This window comes from Onychomys torridus, chromosome 3 (genome assembly GCF_903995425.1).
Source record: "Onychomys torridus chromosome 3, mOncTor1.1, whole genome shotgun sequence".
NCBI classification, from domain to species: domain Eukaryota; kingdom Metazoa; phylum Chordata; class Mammalia; order Rodentia; family Cricetidae; genus Onychomys; species Onychomys torridus.
This window is the reverse complement of record NC_050445.1, coordinates 47781596-47802615: the sequence shown is the minus strand read 5'-3', so window position 1 is coordinate 47802615 and position 21020 is coordinate 47781596. Positions and strand designations below refer to the sequence as shown.

General features: G+C 37.2%; 1 protein-coding gene across 1 annotated transcript in view; it reads left to right on the top strand.

The window, feature by feature from the left end:
- Positions 1–21020, top strand: part of Cped1 (cadherin like and PC-esterase domain containing 1) — a 271465-nt gene that overhangs the window by 129697 nt on the left and 120748 nt on the right. The window contains exons 7-12 of the mRNA XM_036181508.1: positions 10668–10810; positions 11863–11935; positions 13044–13211; positions 13976–14080; positions 15951–16108; positions 19705–19775. Of these exons, the coding sequence (XP_036037401.1) occupies positions 10668–10810; positions 11863–11935; positions 13044–13211; positions 13976–14080; positions 15951–16108; positions 19705–19775 (718 nt within the window). The remainder of the gene's footprint in view (positions 1–10667; positions 10811–11862; positions 11936–13043; positions 13212–13975; positions 14081–15950; positions 16109–19704; positions 19776–21020) is intronic.

The following is a 21020-nucleotide window of genomic DNA, read 5'->3' as shown; positions in this document are numbered from 1 at the left end:
ACTGAGAATAAAAGACTGTACTGTAACTACTGGGGCCACCTCACTCCTGTGAGCTGAGGAAAAATGTGGTTCAAGTTCAATTCATAGAGATGACTCAGTAGCCATGGAAAAGACAATACATGTTGTCAGAGAATCAGTAGTCAAACCTCAGCACACACTAAGAAAACATCCATTTGGATTAAATGGCATTGCATTTGACCAGATATTTAACTGGTATCCTTTAGATGATGAAAAAAGAAACCACCCTAAATGTTCATTTAAAATAGCTATGTAAAATGCTGAATTTTGTTTATGTGAGAGTTGTAACTGGCTTAAGAGCTGACTAAGAAAATAGCAGAGGGTTGTAATGAAGCTAGCTAATGTGGAATTGCCACATTAGCACTGCAGCACTTGAGTTAGGGTTATTGATATATCATCCTTTTTGCTGTACCACCAGAACCCATTTTCTTTTATTAAAGTGTGTGTGTATGTGTGTGTGTGTGTGTGTGTGTGTGTGTGTGTGAGAGAGAGAGAGAGAGAGAGAGAGAGAGAGAGAGAGAGAGAGAGAGAGAATGCACAAGTCTATGTACTCTTAGAGAATATAGACATCAGATTTCCCTGGATCTGGAGCTACAGACAGTTGTGAATCACATGGTGAGGGTTCTGGGAACTGAATTTGGGTCCTCTGCAAAGGTAGTTACCTATCTTAATCACTCAGCCATTTTTCTAACCTACAGAGCCAATATATATAATATTTATAATGAATGTTTTCTTTTCTTCTGTGCTTGAGGAGCATGAGACTTGATAAGATCTAAATGAGATTATCTGCATTAAACATCCAAAATATACAAATAGTTTCCCTTTTACTTCCTTACGCTTTATGGAAATATAAGACAGTAATCTTGCATGTGTGCGTGTGTTATATAAACTTGTTTGTGTGTGTGTGTGCGTGTGGGTATCCATGTGTGCACGTGTATGTGGAGGCCAGAGGCTTCCTGGATTGATTTTCCTCCTTAGTTTTTGAGACACATTTTCTCATTTGAACCTGGTGCTCACTGATTCCTTTAGGCTGGTTGGCCAGTGGGCTTCAGGGATCTGCCTGTCTCTGCCCCCTAGTGCTGGCGTCCCAGAAGTGCATCCCACATCCAGCTTTTAAGTGGGCACTAATGATCTTGATTTAGAATTACATAAATACTTGCACAGCAAGTACAGGAATCATAGAGCTTACCACTGAACACTCTCCCTCACTTTGAAATAGGAATTCTAATATATCCTATTTGCAATTTTTAAGACTGCTTGTTAACGTATATTAAGTATCAATGTATAATAATAACAGATGAAAAGTTTGCAGATGAGCTATTGGGTATTCCTGAGGCTTCAAGAAGGCTCCTATTTTAATGTCAGTGAAGAGAATTGTGACCTGCTTGAACAATGGCATTTATGTAAAGAGAATAAGTAGGTCTATACCTAGAGAGTTCAAAGATAAAACCTTTATAACTTTAGCTTTTGCTCTTTACTGTGAAATCTCCCTGCTCCTTTATTTCCCACAGAGAAAGTCTGAAAGGGATAATAAGGAAAACCGGCAGTTCTCTGAGAAGGTTGAATATAATGCAATCACGGTTTTGCCATTCAAAGCAAATAGTTAAATTTTTATGCTTTTCACGGCCCTTTGTAGTCCTATATTCCGCTTCTCTCCAGTTCTCTCACATTCTTGTGGGAGAATTCAAGATGTCTAACTGTGAAACTGTTTCAATCACACAGAAACTGTACTCTGATTTTCTAAGCTTAGTGTGTGCATCAAAGCTTCAGGTTATTAAGAAGTATGAATGAATAACATTATTCATGTCTCTGGAAGCATAGAGCTTATCCTAGTATTTAAGCTTTTGATTTAATGCCAAAGAATGTGCAAAAAAGTATCCTAATTCAGTTTTTCCACAGTTTACCTTAAAGTAAGCCATTTTTCAACAGACTAAAACAAACAATGAGAATTTTTATATTCTTAAATCATTTGGTTTAACAAGAGATTTTCCCCTCCTTGATCCAGGCAATTTAAGTTGCTAAAAAGTTTTCTTTTTTCCAAAAGGTGATTAGGGTATATGCATTACTCACATAGTTGGTCTGATATTTTAGAAATGTGGTTGTAAAGGCATGTGCTTGAAAAGTATGGTAGTTTCAAGCCATCTATTTCCCATGGAAGTGAAAATGCAGATAATCATCGTCATGTATCCCAGGCTCTGCCCACATCAGTAAAGGGAGTATGGTATGAGAACAGAAGTGACACATGAGCTTTGCAGCCCAGCAGACTTGCTTCTGTAACGTGGTGGTTGGTGACATGACCCTTTGGGCTTTCAGCTGGTGACTTGAATTCTCAGCCTCCAGTCTCCTCTCCTATAGAACTGGGTAGTGAGCACCCTTCTCTGAGCGCTTCTAATCTAGGAATACAAGCAGAATGGGGAATGGAAAATGCACAGTCTCGGCCCTTAGTCTGTGTGGCTAAGGTTAGTGCACGGTGGTGAATGCTGTGTAGAATCATGTTCACATAATACATTGAAGAAAAATTAATCATGGCCTAGATCTCTAGTCTCCCTTTCTCAAAGCCTTTTTACTCTTTTTCATCTTGGATTCTATTCTGAAATATTGTATTTTACACTCTTGTTTCCTCAACATGTGAGGAGGACTTCTCTTGGGGTACAGAACCTTAACTTGCTCTTTGCTTCTTGGCCTGACCTATGGCATGGAGCAGATACTTTCCTCTAGGTCAGCCACATCCAAAGTTGTTATCTTCAAGCTGTATGGCAGCTGCCCTTGGGGACATATAAAGGCTCATCCTCAAGGGTTCCCCAGCCCTATGGAGAGCTTCCCATGAGTCCTAGTACATCAGATGCCACGTGCTTCTAAGATGCTAAAAGCTTGATCTTGCTAAGAAGGTATCTCTATTCCTGGCATGGGCACTTTCCCAATCTTCAAGAGAAAAAAAAAAAACAAAAAACTAGCATTTGCCTGGCCCTACTATTTTGATGATGATTGTTCTATAGTGAAAAATATTCATACACTCAAACACCCTATATTAGGTTATGTTTTTATTGCTTTATCAAAATTCCTGCCAAAAGCAACTTCAGGGAAAATGAGTTTATCTGAGCTCACAATTCCAGGGTATGAGGTCCATCATGTCAGAGAAGGTCTGGTGGCAAGCATAGAAGGTGACAGGTCACAGTGTCTCCACAGTCAGAAAGCAGAGGGCAGTGGCTGCTGGTGCTAAGCCTACTTTCTTATTTTTATTTGGTCTGACAGTTAAAATGGATCTTCTCACCTCTACTACCCTAATGTAGAAAATGCTCACAGACATGCCAAGTGGAGTGAGTCTTTGGTGAGTCTAGAGCCTGTGAAGTTGACCATTAATATTAACCTTTACTCCCACCCCTACAAAAAAATTTAAATATGACAACAGAAACCACTTTCAATTATTTATTTTAACAATAATCTCATATTTCATGATAAATCACTACATAGTTCTTTTGTTGTTGGTGGGGTTTTTTTGTTTTGTGGGGTTTTTTTGTTTGTTTGTTTGTTTGTTTTTTGAGGCACAGTTTTACTGTATAGCTGTAGCTGACCTGAAACATGCTATCACATGTTATGTAGACAAGGCTAGTCATGAACTCACAGAGATTCTCCTGCCCCTGTCTCCTGAGTGAAGAGGACTAAAGGCATATACCACCATACCCAGCACTTGATTCTTTTTAATATACTTTGTGGGAAATTCAAAGTATTGAGTCATGTTGCTTTTAGGTAAGTCTTCCTTATGTATCTATGTATTTATGTGATCAAATTTCATCCATATTTCCACTAAAATATTATTAGTACTGATGCTGAATTTATATCATTTTAATACTAAGAAGTATGTTTTCATATGGACATGAGTTATTTCAATAAAAATAAATATATCCACCTGTATTTTCAATATGATTTTTATTCTTTATGAACAGAAATTATTTGAGATTTATAATTTACTTCTCTTGTCCTGAGCAATTGTGTATGACCAATAACTGCATCAGAACTCTTTGGAAAATATATATGCGGTTTTTGTTTTTATTTTTGTTCTTATAGCTTAGGGCCGTATAATCACTGAAATTTTAAATGCTTCAATGTATGGCATATTTAGATGAGAATTATAGAACAATAAAAATATTTTATATATGAAACACTGTAAAATTTTGAAATATTTTAATTATTTTAGATACATTTTCAGGATTCTGCAAAACAAACTGGTTGGATTAAATTCAGAGATCCCTGCTGAGTCCCAAAAAGCCAGAATAATCATCCACCAAGAACAATAAACTTAAATTCCAGCTGCATTAAAAGCATGTCAAATGCATCTTTATTCCCACTTTAATTTGGACTAAGAGCCAGGAAGCTTGGCTTCTGTATATTTTAATTGAGTGTCTTTAACTCTACCAGTGGGTAAGTTGAGTGAGAACCTTAAAAGGTTTTTTATTTTGTTTTGTTTTTTCCTCCTGAGTGTTGACAGACATCTGAGATCCTCATGTTACCTCATTTGTTTTCTCTTCTGAATCATTCTTTCCGACACTCAAGGTTTCTGTGTATGATTTCACACCCTGGTCAAATAACAACAAAGCCCAGTGTAAGCCTGCTCAGAGGTAAGGAGACCATGAGGACCTAAGGAAGAGCCTGGTGGTTTGCACTGTTTGCAGGAAAGAGTCAATGGAGCAAGGGAAGAATTATTTCTTGTTTGGTTTCATTTTGTTTTGGTAAATCCTGCCCATTAAAGCCAAGCAGCATTCTTTTGGACCTTGTTGACCAAAATTAGTGAGTGTTAAAGCCTCACCGTTGTCAAGAGACAGGCTAGAAAATGCCAGGGACTTGAATTTCTTTTCAGCTGTGTTCATTTGCACAGTAACAAGACATATTATTATTAACCATTCTATATGGCCAGTCTACCAGTGTTAACAATATGTATATTATTGCACAACCGATCTCCAGCGCTTTGAGAACCACTGAAATTCTATACTACTCATTAAATAACAACTTCCCCTTCCCCTTTCCCCTCATCCTCTGTGAAGCACCTTGCTGTTCCTACACATTTGACTCCTTTGGATACCTCATAGTGAGAGGATCTGTGGTTTATGTGACTGAATTCTTTCTCATACAATGTCATCAAGGTTGATCAGCTTTGTAGTGTGTTACAGAATTTCTTTCCCACTTAAGGTGGGGCCACACCTGTGTCTCTAGAGGGTACTTTTTCTGATCCCTCCACTTGTCAAAGTCTACCTGCTGTTTCCACCAGTGGGGGAAACTGTTGGAGCTATGAGCATGTGTACAGATATCTCTCTGCGATCTGACTTTCAAGTCATCCGATAGACCTCCCGGAATTTTGGGCCAAATGATAAATCTGTTATTTTTGGCTTTTGAGAAATCACCTCTTTACGTTTCAGTTACAGAGTTTGAAGATCATAATTCCTTCACATCTTTCCTAATATCTACTACTATGTGTGTTTTTAAAATAATTACCAGATAATAATCATCCTAAATGAATATGAGGGCTTGCCTTGCTGTATTTTTAATATGTATTTCTCCAGTAATTGACAGTATTGATCATCTTTCCATATATTTAATGCAAATACTCATATTTAAATTTCCTAGTACTCTTCAATCAGAGAAGACAAATCTCTCTCTCTCTCTCTCTCTCTCTCTCTCTCTCTCTCTCTCTCATTCATAGTAACACTAAAAGAAATTGTGGGGAACTTTAGTAAAGTACAATTTTATGGCACATGAGCCTAGATTCAAAAATATATTAGTGTTCTGCCAAAGTTTTTAGTTAGCCAAGGAAATTACTTTAAGAAAAACTAATATTGGTTAATCTTCCATCTTTTTTCTCTAGCTCTGGGATTGAATTTCCTTATCTCAAAAATCCTCTCAAACAGTCATAAGCTTCTATATTTCAAAGGTTTTATTAAAAGTCACTAGGGAAAAATGTATATCCTTTCACTCTCATGAGATGTAGGCAAGAAATTAATATTGTGTAGCTTGTGTGTCTGCAGTACGGCACTAAGCCTAAGTTCTTATGCGCTGCCAATGAACTATAGCCCTAGGCCAATGCATTGTTTTAAAACTGCATTATCTAGAAGCTCCAGTAAACAAATTCCTCCAGTGAAAGTTTCTGAGGCGTCTATAAGGTCATATCTAAGATTCCTCATTCAACAACTTCACTAAACACTAATCCTGCCTCAGGTACCAGGATGTCAAAGGTAAATATGGTAATTCTTGGCCTAAAATATCTCAGTCTAGTGTGAAGATCAGACAAGAAAATCATCAAGTTTAACACAGATTGTATCAATCAGCATGTGTCCATTGAGAACCAATCAATCAATCTAGAGTAATTTGTCCAGTCTCTCATGGGAGAATAGAAATATTGAGATGGCTATGAGGTATGCAAATGAGGTGAATAATTAGTACACTTTGGAAGTACTTTTAAGGCATCAAATTCATAGTATTCCTCCAAATATTTTGGTTCCTTCTCAGCTTCCCCACATTTCCATTTTCTTTTTTTCCCACAACTTTTTTTACTGAGTCTTCGTGTATTTCACTCATGCATCCCAATGTCATTCGTCGTCCTGGCCCCTCATATTCACCCTCTGCCCTTGCAACCCTCTTCCAAAATAAAAGAAAAGAAAATTAAAAAAAAAAATCCATTGTGGAAGCTACAGTGTGACACAGTGACTCTCACAGTATAGCCCTTAGTCCATACATCTTGCAGATTTTCATTGCAATGGTCTGATTAGAGTCTTCTGGTTTCTGCTACACTATCAATACTGGGTCTTCACTGGGGCTCCTTTTGGATATCTCATTGTTGCTCTGTGTCATGGCGATCCTGCCGCTTTGGGTCTGCAGAACCAGCCACTTCACATGCTCCAGCATTTCATAGATGGTGTGGATGTTAGGGTGAGTTAGCTCATAGCCTTGGATCTGAGTCTGTGGAGATCCACAAAGTTTTCCTAGTGAGATCTGAGCTTGCTTTACCCAGCAGGGCTGCATTAGAGGATGTTGGACCATGTGTGTGGTTACCAGGTGATAGGTCTGCATTTGGCTGTGCTAGGGGGAGGTCTTTTGCTCCACCCCTTGACATTCCTATAAAAGACCCTTTCAAAGAGACAGAAGGGGCTGGTGGATAATGATCCAGGTCCTCCCGAGGCTCTCCTTTGTTTCTATCTATTTCCCTCTCCTCTATCCTTCTATCTAAATATATCTTTCTTCTCCCTCCTCAAGAGTACCCTGGGGGAAAAGTGAAAGAGAGCCTCCCACAGAGAAAATGGGTAGGTCCCCCACATGAGTCTGGATGGTAGCTGCATTGGTCAGCCTACCAACTCTCCCTCAATCTCATCAGGAGGGTGAGCTCTCCAGCCAGCCCTGGCTAGTTCACCAAATGCAGCAGGCAGCAAGAAGAGCCAGTTCTCCTGCTCTCATGCCCTCAGGCATGTTCACTTACACCAACACTTTCAGGGCCAGCTCTACTGTGTTGCCCAGGTGAGGTGCAGGGCCCACTTTCCTGAGTGCTGCAGTTGGTGAGGAGCAGATCCAACTCGCCTGCTCTCCATGCTTCCATTTTCAATATATAGTTTTGGTTCACTTATTTGTATCTCAGTTGCTTAAATGGATTTATGTTATAAATGCTAACACATCTCACTGATTTTTTTTTTTTAATCTTTAAGTACAAAGGAACAGTGATGTTTAAGCTGCCCATCGTTATAACTATGATCTTACAAGGTCGTTTTCCATCCATTTACTTAGCACTAAATTTGGGTTTTATTATTGCATTGACAGGAAAACAGGTAGTCTGTTAAGAGTGTAATGACATGAAAGGCTTTAAGCATTCTGTTGCTGTTGCTTGCTTAGTTTTTGTTTGGGGTTTTTGGAGATGGGGTCTCACTGTATAGGCAGCCTAAACTGACCATAAACTAACTACCTAGATCATACAATCCTTCACTCTATGATCTTCCTGTTTCTGCCACATGAGTCTTGGGATCAAAGATGAGCACCATCACATCTAGCTTTAAAAGTGTTGAGTTTTTATCCAAGGCCCTGATTACCTTGGCAAGTTACACTGTCTTGTTTATTTAACTTAAAGATGTTTACTGGGGATAGGATGCAGCACTGTTACAAAGAAATTAGCTAATACTCACAAGGGCAACTCCTAACACACACACACACACACACACACACACAAAATCAAAAACAACAAAAAACAGCATTAGCAGTAATTGTACAAAAACAGAGGAGTCTGCTTAATATTTAGATTGTGTCTGCATGTTTTAACTGAGCAGAAATGTGACATTGCTCCTCTTGATATTTGCAGGTGACATATAAAATCTCCCAAGTGAAATGATTTTCAAATACTAATACCTTTGGATTTAATTAACAGCAAATTGTTTCCAATTTGATACATTCTGATGAGGCCATCAAGTACACTCTGTTGTTTGTTGTGCATCTGAGTACACCGAGATGCACAGATCTCAGATAATTTGGCCAAGGAAATATAATTAGCACAGTCATTTACATTATAAACAGAAATAGAAATGAATCTCTTATTTAGTCTGAGTGATTCAGTTATGGGGAATGATAAATGTGTTATACTCTCTTTGGGAGACTTAATGCAGGTTGATGACGTGTACACCTACACATTCAGCACTTGTACAACCCTCCTTTTATTTCTCACATGAGATGTTTGTTGACACTGAGCTGAGTAAGTGAAATAAGTCTACAGAGTAGGAATTGTTACAAAGTGTCACAGTGTGGCAAAGAACCAGCGTTGAATCTGATACTTTTTGAAGTGTTACCACAGTGCTGTGAAACGTGTCCCCAAGTCACAGAATGTAAGCTTCCCACAGAGTAGAGAGCTCACCAAAAGCGGAAATGAATTAATTGAATAGACTTTGTGTTCAATGCTTACTATTCCTGTTATAACTTAAGAAATAACCATTGCACATTAGGGGAATAAATAAATACAAGCCCCAAATACTAATTTGCTGTTCTCTGTGGAGGGTATAATTTGATACTCAGTCTTGTACACCATAATGCTAGGCAGAATTTTTCAACATTATTATATCATCAACCATAAGCTCCGTGACATTCAGGTGACATTAATGTGGAAAGAATGCATGAATGTCATTAGCAACTCTTCCTATTAATATGGTGAGCTGAATAAGATTTATGTTGCTTTTATTTAGAAACACACAGTGTTATTCTATTTTGACTCAAGGGTGTTAACATTTTTACTGTTAGCATTAATTTGTTTTCTTTTAATTATACAATTACTATATTCATTTTTCTTAGTGAAATGGAAAAATATCTCAATTGCCAGATGTTGATGATACGTTCTTAGGGTCTTAATGTCTGGTCTCATTAGGTTTCTGGTTTTGGCTTATAAAAGTTTATGGACTCAATATTTATTTATGTTGGGAGAATTTCACTGGCACATTTTAAAGATATGGTTACCATTTTCCATAGATGATTTCTGCCAATATTTGTCCTTCGTTATCATCACAACAGACGTTTTCAATGTGTGATTTTTTTGCATTCTGATAGGTTTAGCCTATTCTTCCAAAAGCATTAATCAAATATCTGCTGCATGTTTTTTCAAAAAATATTTTTTGTTCTTTATCTTTGAAAGGCTATGTTTACCTAGAGAAAGTCTGTGAATCAATAAGATTTGGTTTGTATTTTTTAAAAAATATTGACTTGAAATTTAATGCTAAGCATCTTCCAAAGGTAGTTTTGTCTTATGGTTTTTAATATTTAAGTAAATAAGAATAGTTGTTTGTGAAGCTAACAGCACTGTCCACAGGAAGACGTAGACTTGACCTTTTCTTACTTAATACCATCTCTCTTTTTCATCACAGGAAATCTTGTATTAAAATGTCCCCCCAACCCTGTGATCTCCTAGACTCTTCTCTGGTTGTCTAAGAGATGAAGAGAAGCAGCCCTGAAAAGATTGTTATTGACACATGCAGAAAACTGATCATCAGAAACCAAATATTTGAATTTCATACTTCCTACTGGCTTTCAAATAATTGTTTTCTATGTTGGGTGCATGACTCTCTTGTTAGTGGGTATTAGCCCACTGTGAAAGTCAGAAAGCAGAGATTCAGAGAAGTGAGTGGAAAGTGCAGTTCCCTTACTGAGAGAATCACGGCTCAAGCCAGAGGGCTCTGATTGCAGCCCTCACCATGTCAGGGGCACTGTCCTTCCTGTGGCTCGATACTACAAGAAAAGTGACATGAATAAAGAATGTTAAGTTAGATTGCACAGACTGGGTGATGGTAGTGTACACCTTTGATCTCAGCTCTTAGGAGGCAGAGGCAGACAGATCTCCATGAGTTCGAGGCCAGCCTGGTCTGTAGCATTAGTTCCAGGACAGCCATGGTGGTTACACAGAGAAACCCTGTCTGGAGAAACTAAAAAAAAAAAAAAAAGTTAAATTGCAAGGTATGTGAACATTTCTTTTTCCTGTGACTTGAATTAAAAATATTTAAATCTTAGATTCTCAAATTTTTCTACTTAAAGTTTCATTCTGTTTTTGAAATGGACAGGGAGACATAGCCTTCATATTACTCACCTTGGAAACAATAGGCAGATGAAATATATTTTGCTCTGTCAATGTTTTGTTTTTTTCCTAGCTGCAGATGTTTTTTGAAACATTCCTGAGGACAAGTTCACCTCTGCAGGCACTGGATTGCATGAAAGAAGCAATTAGCAAGCTCCTACTGGTGGCTGAGGCGTTCAGTGAAGTATCTACTCTGGGACCAAAGACCATCCATAGGTGAGAGACAGACAGACAGACAGACACACATACACACACACACACACAGAGAGAGAGAGAGAGAGAGAGAGAGAGAGAGAGAGAGAGAGAGAGAGAGAGAGAGAAAGAGAGAGAGAGAGAGATTCTAAAATTTACTGATGAAAAATCTTAGTCACTGGAAGTAAATAGAACATGGAAAATGTATGTCAGTACATTATAATATGATCTTCTAAACATGTATGGCCTGATTTATGGATTCTAAAACTTCAGAGTTGGTTACATGCCATTTGTTTGTATTCAAATGGTGTGACAAGAAATAGAATACAGGGTTTTGAATATTTATTGTTATCACTATTATTGCTATTACTATGAGCTTTTCAGCAGTCTTACTGTGCAGCCTAGACTAGCCTGAAACTTGTCATCCTCCTGAAATTTGTCATCCCCCTGCCTCTACTTCCTAGTGCTGGAACTACAAGCCTGTTCTTGGATCCTAAAGATAATTTTGTATTTGTAGCCTCCTTTCGAGTATTTCCATCAAATATACTAAGTATCGACCATATATAGATTTACCTGTACATAATACATTTATTCTAAAATGTCCCAATGACTTCAAAACACTGAGAAAGAAAAAACTTTCAGCAGAATTCTGTCACCTCTACTCCTAGCTCAGCTTGACAATAGCTTGTCGCCTTTATTCTAGGGAAATGTGGTCTAGTTTGTGAAAAAAGGGAGAGGTGCTCAGTGATTTGAGCTCATTCTTACACTTTCTGCATGCATTAGTATTAAGACTAGAGGACCTGGACATTTCTCCCCATATTAAGGTTCTCATGGAATAACATCATTGGTTACTGTGGTGTGTCATGGAGAATGGAGGCGTATTTGCACTTTCTCTAATGAACAAAAGAGACTCAAACCCAACACTCCATTTCACGTAATTTTCTATTATCTATGCCATTGGCCTTTTAAATTATGGAAATTTAACTGTATCAATTATAAATAATGTAATACTAGATAGCAGAGTGAATGTAGCAAAGAAAATATGTTGTCCTGTTACTTTGTGTTTTTCCTTCCAGATGTAGACAGTGTTTTCAGCTTTTAACTTTTGATATTGGTTATGGAGATTTGGGAAATCCTGTAGTGCTCCAGGTGAGTATGTAGGACGAAGCATGTGTATTTGGGGTGGGAGGAGGGTGTACATTTTCATTCACGGTTACCAGTTGATTAGTAACACCTTCGGTTACAGTCCTTCCAGGCTAATATGCCCATGGCTCCTAGGGAATTAGTGAATTCTAATCACCACGAGGACACACTAGGACAAACATGAAGTTTTCCACAGTTCCCCTGAATTCATGAACAAAGACACTATTAAGTCAAGTATATGTTCACGGGAAAAAGCAGGACATATCGATAACAGCAAACAGATGACCTGGGGTACTTTCATGGCATCCTGAAGACTAACTCTGTTGTTCTTTTTCAACTAGTCATTTAAAAAGCCATAGGAACAAGAGAGACTGACCACTGGCAAAATTCTTGCCTGGAATGCACTAAGCCCTAGGCTAGTAATACAAATAAACACATTGTTTTTCTATTTTAATCTAAAAGCATAAATGTATATGTAAGTGTGGATGGCTTTTAGTTTGTTTTGAGTTAAAACTCTTTTAGATCACTTTCCTCAGCATATTTTTTCATCTAAAATGTTCTTCAGTGGTAAGAAGACAAAAATATTGGTTCAGCTATTTTATAAAAAGCTGTCTGTTGGGCGCTAGTGTGGAAAGGAAAGGCAAACAAAACAGGCTTATGGGTAATCAGAGTTCAACTCCACCAAAGTTTAGTTTTTTCTAAACCATGATATAGAGAATACAATTACAGAAATATTGCATGTTTAGGATTTATCTATAACATTTAGAATCTTTATGAAATTTTAATGGCCATTTGCCTTTTTGATGCCTAATAGCTGAAATTAAACTTTTAAAAATTTGTATTTTTGAAAAAAATGTTATGTATTATCTTTCACGAACAAATATTTGTGAGATATAAAGAGTTTCAAGATAAGCTAATATGACTTTGAAATAGTTCATGCTCCTCTACATTAGGAAGAATGGCATCTTCCTAAGAAGCATTACTCACGTTTATGAAACTGTTAGCCTCTGGAAGACCACTAGATGTCAGCTCTGGTCTACAATCCAACCTGAAATAAATCATGCCTTAGAATTCATTTCCCTGTAAGGTCTCTTCTGCTTCTCTTCCTTCAAAGGTACGTGAGCATTTGAAATTTCAAGATGATAAGAAGTTCAATTTGGAGGACCAAAATACAGAAAAAATCATCTTAAAGGATACTTTCAACTTCCTCTTCTCCAACACATCTTCACTTTCTGTATTTTCTGAAATAGTACAGAAGCTTTACAGAGCCAGCGCACTTGAGGTGAGTTCATACGTGCACTTGAATTAAAACATTAATTTGCTTAAATATTCGTGTCATTTGGCTAGAGGCTGACAATCAGGGTGGATTGCTTCAGAATGGTGCTGGGTTGGTCGTTGTTGTTTGGGTTTTTTGTTTGTTTTTATGGCAGGCTAGCACAGTGTTCTTATACACTAAAAAAAAATCAGTGCCAATTACCATATTATTCCCCAAATGTCTTTCTATTTTGAAACTCATATTTGATGAATTTGTAGGAGTATGTAAAAAATTTCACAAAGGCTCTGATGGTATCTGTCACACACACCTTGTCACAGAGCATTGCTCTTGATGTCAGGGATGCTCTAGGAAACAAATGAATGTGGAAAAACCTGGAGTGGTAAGTGACCAGCCTGTGAAACTCTCCAATGGCAGTATTCCACACTGGGGTTCGTGTCCAGATACTCTTTGATTTCGTTCACCTCTATTGCTCTGAGGGCCCAAGGAAAATCTTGCATTCCAAGACCATGGTCACACACATCCTCCTCTCTTGTGCTCATCTCCCTGACCTCACTACCAAGGTACCATTGGGTTAGTTAAGACAGTCAGTCTTGTCAACTATGAAACTTTTTTATATTTGGATGTTATCGAGACAACATGTCATCTCTATGAATTCTACAACTGTAATAAGTTTAGGTGTTATAGAGTTTGATTGATTTGTTAGGTGGGGGTTACTAGGAGAAAGATGGCGTGACTGTTTCATGATTACTTAAGGCTTTTTTCCTTTCTAGGATGGAAACTATCACAAGGAGTTAAATAAGTGCAAGTCTTTAGAGGAAATTCACTCAATTAGAACCTTTGTAAAGGAACTTGGGAGTCTGGGAGAATTCCAACTGGTAAAACAAAAGTGATATTTCTTTCCACTTAGTGACTGAGATTGTAACATAAATAGATTAGCTGTAAGTTGCCTGATTTTTCCTTCAAGTAACACACAGCCATTTCTTTACAACACAGACTATTTTGTGGGCTTTTGTCCTTTTGAGAAGATGCATATACTTTGCTATAAGCATTTGCTAATACTATGTGACTTAGCAGAAGTAAAGGATATGACATCATAGTAGCTGCTAGGGTGGGACAGTTCTCTAGGGAAGATGTTGAATTTCTTAAGAATTTTTTCTTTTAATTTTGAGGCCTGCACATGTAAACAATATTTCTTAGTTTTTATTACCCTTTCGATTTGAGAAAAATTAAATATATTTGAATATAAGACCTTTAAGAACAGCCTAAATCTTTTTGTAAATTTATTCTTCTCTCGTGCATTACATCCCACCCACAGTTTCCCCTCTCTCCACTCTTCCCCGCCCCCCCCCCCCAACTCCTCCAGCTTAATTGGTGGTAGCAATATTGCAAGTATGTGTATGTGAATGCTCTTAGCAGATCTTACTGGTTTCATGCTGAAAAGTAGCATTTTTTTCTCCCTGGAATTTTTGGTGTATTTATCCGTTTATTAGCCAAATATCAAAGCATAATTGATTACATATGAGTGTTTGTGCCCAATGTGTTTTATTTCTGCCACTAATATAGACTATGATGAGTTTATATTTTTACTTAATGTTTGTTCATATAAAACTACTTTAAAATGGTATTTAAAACTAATTGATTAGTTATTAATCTGATGCAAGGCTGAAATATTCCTTGTAGTTTTTTTCAGCCTATTTATACATAAGTTACTTATGTGAGTTATAACCAGTTCCCCAAGTTAACCAATAAATGATTGAGACTTTTTAATACAATTTAGCCTCATATTACACAAGACTGAAAGTAAGCTTAGGACTCTAGCATAATTTAATCAGCATATTTATCATTTTAATTGGTTTGCATGTAATAAATGACAATTTAGCTCAACATTTTAGGAACCACTCACCTGTCAGGAATTCATCACTCCAAACACTGTGAATGCAGACAGCCTCTGTTGAGATGAGAGAGGAAAGAAACAAGGGCCACCCTCAATTTCCTGCCTCTCAGAGTAGAAACAAGATAACCAATTTCCTCTTTTTTGTGAGATTAATAGTTCTCACCATGGCATAATTCACTTGTAGGGCAAAAGGACTTCTCTTCCCCGCCCCCCAGCTTTTCTTCCTGTTACTTCGCCCCCCTTAGGTTGGAAGGAAAGATCCATGTATACTCACTGAAGAGGGGAAAAATAATTCCATTTATAAAATACAATCGTCAAAAACTTTCATAATGTCTTTAAAAGGAACATTTGCCTTGAAAACAGTACCAGAAATTAAATCAATCTATACTGACCAATAGATTGTGTTTGTTTGTACCTATGTGTGTACGTACAAGGGCAAGTGTACAGAAATATGTGTGGAGGTCCAAAGACAACCTTAGCTGTCATTCCCCATGTGGCATCTGCCCTGTTTTCTGAGACACTCTCTATTGGCCCAGGACTCACCAAGTAGGCTGGGCTGGCCAGTCAGTGAGCCCAGGGGATTCATCCATCTCTGCCTCCCATGCTGGATTCTGTAGGAGTTCATGCTAGGCTTTCTGGGGCATGAGACTCAGGTCCTCACGCTTTCATTGAACTGAGTTATCCTCCCAATATTCAAAAAATGCTGAGTTTTTAAATAAATAACTGCTTGACAAAACAATATCTGACTAAATATAAATAGTATCCATAATGCTGCATTTCAACTTACTTTTCAGACTTTCAACTGATGTTTTTTTCTTCAGCTGATGTTTTCTTTGAACATTTCTTCTCAGCTCTTCCCATCTACTCTTCCTGGGATTCAATCTGTGATGCGTGAATTTTATGATATGTCAACTCCTGGCTCAGTCCTATCTCAATGCTGGTCTCTTTTAAATGTACTTGAACAATTTTGGCACATTAATAAAAAGGAGCAGCTACATCCACTGGAATGGTAAGAGAGCCACAGATTTGAATCATGCAGTCCAAAAATTCTTAAGCCAAAAAAGATTGATTTCAAAAAGCTTTGCCTACATTAAAGTGAACAACACAAAAGATGTATGCCCAAAAATTCATGGTCTGGAAAATAAATGACTGTAAATCATTGAAACCATAATGGTTCTAGTGATCATCAGACACAGTAACAAAAAATACATCCAACCATTTTCAAACTAAGATATGACTCTGTTATAAAGTAATGTTCAAAAGTAAACATTTGTCTCATTTTGTGATCCATACCTTTTTGTTACTGAAACATCTAGAAGATCTAATGGGGTTTCTGTTATGAACCATCCATCAACTTGGAGATAGATAGATACAGCAGGCACATTATTGTGGGGGTTATAGAGGCATGACTTTATTCTGAGCAAAACTCAGCTAATTTTATAAATCTATACTCTACTGTGTTTGTTTTGCTTTCGTGAGTGTTTTGCCATCCACTTCCACTCTTAGGAGAAGTCGAAGGAGCAGGCAGGTGAGGTATTAATGCCTCTGGTAGCTGGCAAAGGGGACACACTTAAAGTTTGGTCTGTTCTTTAATATGGATAGAATTAAGAGAGCATTTGACTTTTCTACTGCCAGGAAAACAGAATTAGACCTAAGCCTCCCAGGGAGATGAAAGAGCAAGGGACATGACATTCATTTATGTCTCCTACAGTCACTGTTGGGAATAGCTCTGTTCACTTGTCCTTCGGTTCCCTCAGCTTCAGGAGATAGTGACTATAAGAAACTCATTTGCAATTAAAAATACAAATAACCATACATCTGAGTACTTCTTAGAATGTCTTTTAGCATTAACATCCACTTTAATTGCAAAATCTTTATAAGCTTGACTTTATGCCCTCAGTAAGTCCAAATGAAGTTTTTCCTAGTATGCTTGAAAACTGTTTCAAATTCTACAGATGAAGCCACTTTTTATGCTTTGCTGTCACTCAGCTAATCCAAGACTACCCCATACATCAGTATAGATAGGCAAAGAACAGACGAGATTGCCTAAGGAGCTTATTTGTATTGTTTGTAACGTTCGGTGAGCTCCCTAGAGATTTGCAAGCTTTAGCCCATTTGTTCCCTGGCAGTTTTCTCCAGCTCCTCATACATGACCAGGTTTAGCAATCCACTAGTTAAAATCGGAAGACTGGGTTCTCTTGCCTTCAATAAATGCAAGAATGGTCTCCATTGAATATAATTCTAAAGGACAGAAACTATTCTGAATCATGCAAAGGTGGATAAAAAAAAAATCCCAACATTAGACTTTATTAGTTATAGCAGGCAAAGTTCTGAGCCCTCTAAGACTTAATTTCTTTACGTGTAAATATGGCATAGGTTGTCTACCACTTATTATTCTAGGAGGCTTACATAAGAAAGCATTGTGTATGTCACACTATAGTGCAAATAGGGGATAAAGAGCAGTTTATCTTTCCTTTCAAGTTATATGCAACTCAAAGGTCATCTTAGTATATGTGGTGAGGGTAGCACTTTCTTTCCTTTAGAAGGAAAGCCATACATGTTCAAAAACTTTTCTATGTTAACACTGACAGAAATAAATTTTTGTGTTTATCAGAAGTCAAATGGCATAATGCTCCCAGAAGTGTTTTTTTTAAGTACTCAATTCACATTATCTTCTACTTTACCAGTGAATGTGTATATTTCATGATGTACTTTATTACAAGGAGGATCATATCTCTTGCACATTTCCCAGATGAAGAAAAAGAAGACTCTAAGATATATCAGTAGCTTAAGACTTCCAGCTAATACAAATACTGACCTACTGACCATCTCACCAATGGCTCTGCACTTTTATCCAGGATACTATATAGGCAGGGAGGCTACCATGTTTTCATCTTCACAATGGCCACAGCAAGGCAGTTTTATATACATGTACACTTGGGATCTAATGGCTTCATCTTCCCTTTGAAATAAAGGTCATTTGCTTGTAGCATGCTAACAAGTTAAGAGAAGATAAAAGCCGGCATGTCAGCAGTGATAGGTAACATTTATGAGTGAGCTCCAAGGCTCAGAATTCAGACGCCCCAATCTAAGTGGTGTGAAAACTCTAAAACCGTCTGTTAATTTTCACTTTCCTGGAAAGAAAGTGGCATATGTCCCTTACTTTGTACAAATGTTTTCTTAGAAAATACACACTGATTTAAAAATAATTTAGTCACAAAAATATCCAAGAAAGAACTGCACGATGCTCTTGTGTACACGTGCTCACTCCATTAAGACAATCATGCTTCCATAATTCAGTTCATGTGAATTTCAGGGCTATATCTCTTGAATGAGTCTCCTGGAAGTTCTTGTTCATGAGAAATTCTTGGATTTTTTTTAAATTTGGACGTCAGCTAAACTTATCTCATTAGTAGAGTGATCACCACTGTGCAGAAAGTCCTGGATTGGATCCCCAACATGACAAACATAAAAATAGACAACCGAAAATCTCACCACCATCAAAAATTTCCTATCTCTTATAAAGCATGCTTTACCTTTTATTCCATTCCTTAAAAGGAACCACTATACTTTTTGCCTTTAGTTTTTTTGTTTTTTTTTTTTTTTTTTTTGTGTGTGTGTGTGTGTGTGTGTGTGTGTGTGTGTGTGTGCATACCAAAAGAAAGCTGACTTTTAGAAGTAAAATTATCCTAACTTTCAGCATTGGCAATGATAGAAATGCTAATTAGCAATTAGCAAACTGTTTAATGCATAGGTTCTTTTAGACTTCCTACCTGATGATGATGATGCTTTCATGAGCTTGAAGATGCCTTCCTGACCTTTGTGCTGTGTTACTCAGCACAGTGTCTGGCACTGGTACTTTTATTTGATTCTCACAGTGTCCCTGTGTAGAGTGAATACTATCTCCATTTTATTGGGGTGACAGACAACACTGAATCATATCAACACAGGAAGTCATGTCAAGAGCTAGAGACCACAGTGACCTATGTTCTCCGTTATCCAGACCAGAAACTGTCCTGACTGCAGTTTAGGCCCAATTCGAAGGACTTAAAGGTTCATCCAGCCAAGCATTTGGTTATTTGTACAACCTAGAAAATGAAGCAAGCATGCCAAGATGTAAGCAACCTTGGCCGTTCTCTGTTGGTTATCAGGAAGTGTAAGGACACATGCTTTGGCAACGTCAATTGTTTCTTATAGCCATGTTGGTTTCTCCAATTTTGTGTACGTTCTCAGGCTGTGTCTCAAGATTTCCAAGGATCTTGGCATCAAAGCTGTGGAATGTTAGGCAGTGAGAATGTGTGTTTTAAAAGCATCTCTGCTGGATCTAGGGTATCTGAGGTTGCTCAGCTTCCAACTAGAGAATGGCTGTTTTTTGTTTGTTTGTTTGTTTGTTTTGTTTTTACCAGTTTTTATCAACTATGCATCTACTTATTAGAGATGATGAGATTTGTACCCACCTCACTAGAGGCTAATGCTATCTATCAGCTTGGAGAACTGAAATCCAGACAGTGTTTCTTGTCTTCACCAAAATAACTGTGCTCACCTGGGACAAAAGACAGTGTGTTCACCTTGTTGATTTGGACTTGCTTGCCATTGTATTTACAGGAATTCTTCCAAAAGAAATAAGACCATTCAGAAACCACAAGAATCATCAGAAGCAATCAAAAGTAAAAAAGGTAAAAAGCACATAGTCCCACATAGTATAGCATAAAGAAAATTACTATCTGGCTTCAAAATATATTTAAAATGTTTAACTTTGTTAGCAATCAAAAATGAAAATTAAGCAAGAAAGTGATGCTTTCTTCTCAAAATTAGATGTTCTTTTTAAAGATAGGGAAGGAGTGAAGGGAAATGAGTATTTTCATTCTGATGATAAGTGTTTAAATTAGAGTACACGTTAAGGGGCTATTTGATAGCATAGAAAGTAAGCTTTAAAAGTTACTCCTGGGGCCTTAGTACACACATGCTTGGTATGCTGAGGCTCTAGGCTTAACCTTAGTGCACAAAAATAGATTAACTAGTTAAATAAAATTTACCCTTACAGACTAGAAAGTCTACTGCTAACTATTTTTTAAGAAAATAATTAAGAATATTGTGAACATTTATAAATTTAAGCATTTTAATGAACAGCAATGTAACCTCTGAAAAAAGTTTAGTATCTATTTATAATATAGTTTTCAGCAAATTATAAAAATAAATAAACAAGTAATAGATGAAAGCACGAGAATCCACTGTTATTGCTGTAAGAGTAGACTGAAAGCACCTGTGAACCTATAGTCCTGAAATAAAATTCTGTAAATAGCTAGAAAAAAACATTTGCTGCAAAAGATGTTCAGGCTATATGGTTGAATGTAACAGCTGCCTACTAGCAAGAGGAACCTCAAGAAGTTTGATGGTGATTTTTATTCCCCTGACTTAGCTCTTTTTTCTTCATATTCTTATTTTTGAAGAATATTGAATGTTTTTTCATACAAGAAGATAGTATTTTAAGAAGAAAAAAATGAAAGAAATACCCATCAGTCTGTCTATTCCTTTTAACTGAAGAAAGGCTGTTATAGCAAGGATTTCGTCCAATACTGTGGTTCTCAGTGGTGCTGCACTGAATTTTCTAACCAGCACTTTGGTTTAAGGCCCAGCAGTGAGTTTGAAGGACACTAGTTTGAGAACCACAGATTCAACAAAACGAATCAGTAGGCCCAGAAATAAATGGATGATGATTGAGCATGGACTGCTCTCTTCTGCCACCACCTTTTTTCTTTTTTAATGAATATTTTAAAGCACTCTACATATTTTATGCAGTCATTTGCCCATAAATATTTATGAGAATTTTTTTTCAGTTGCATGTTTAGTTATCCAGAAACTTGGAACATACAGAGTAACCAACTGGTTAGAATATCTTCATTCCAACAATTAAGGAAACT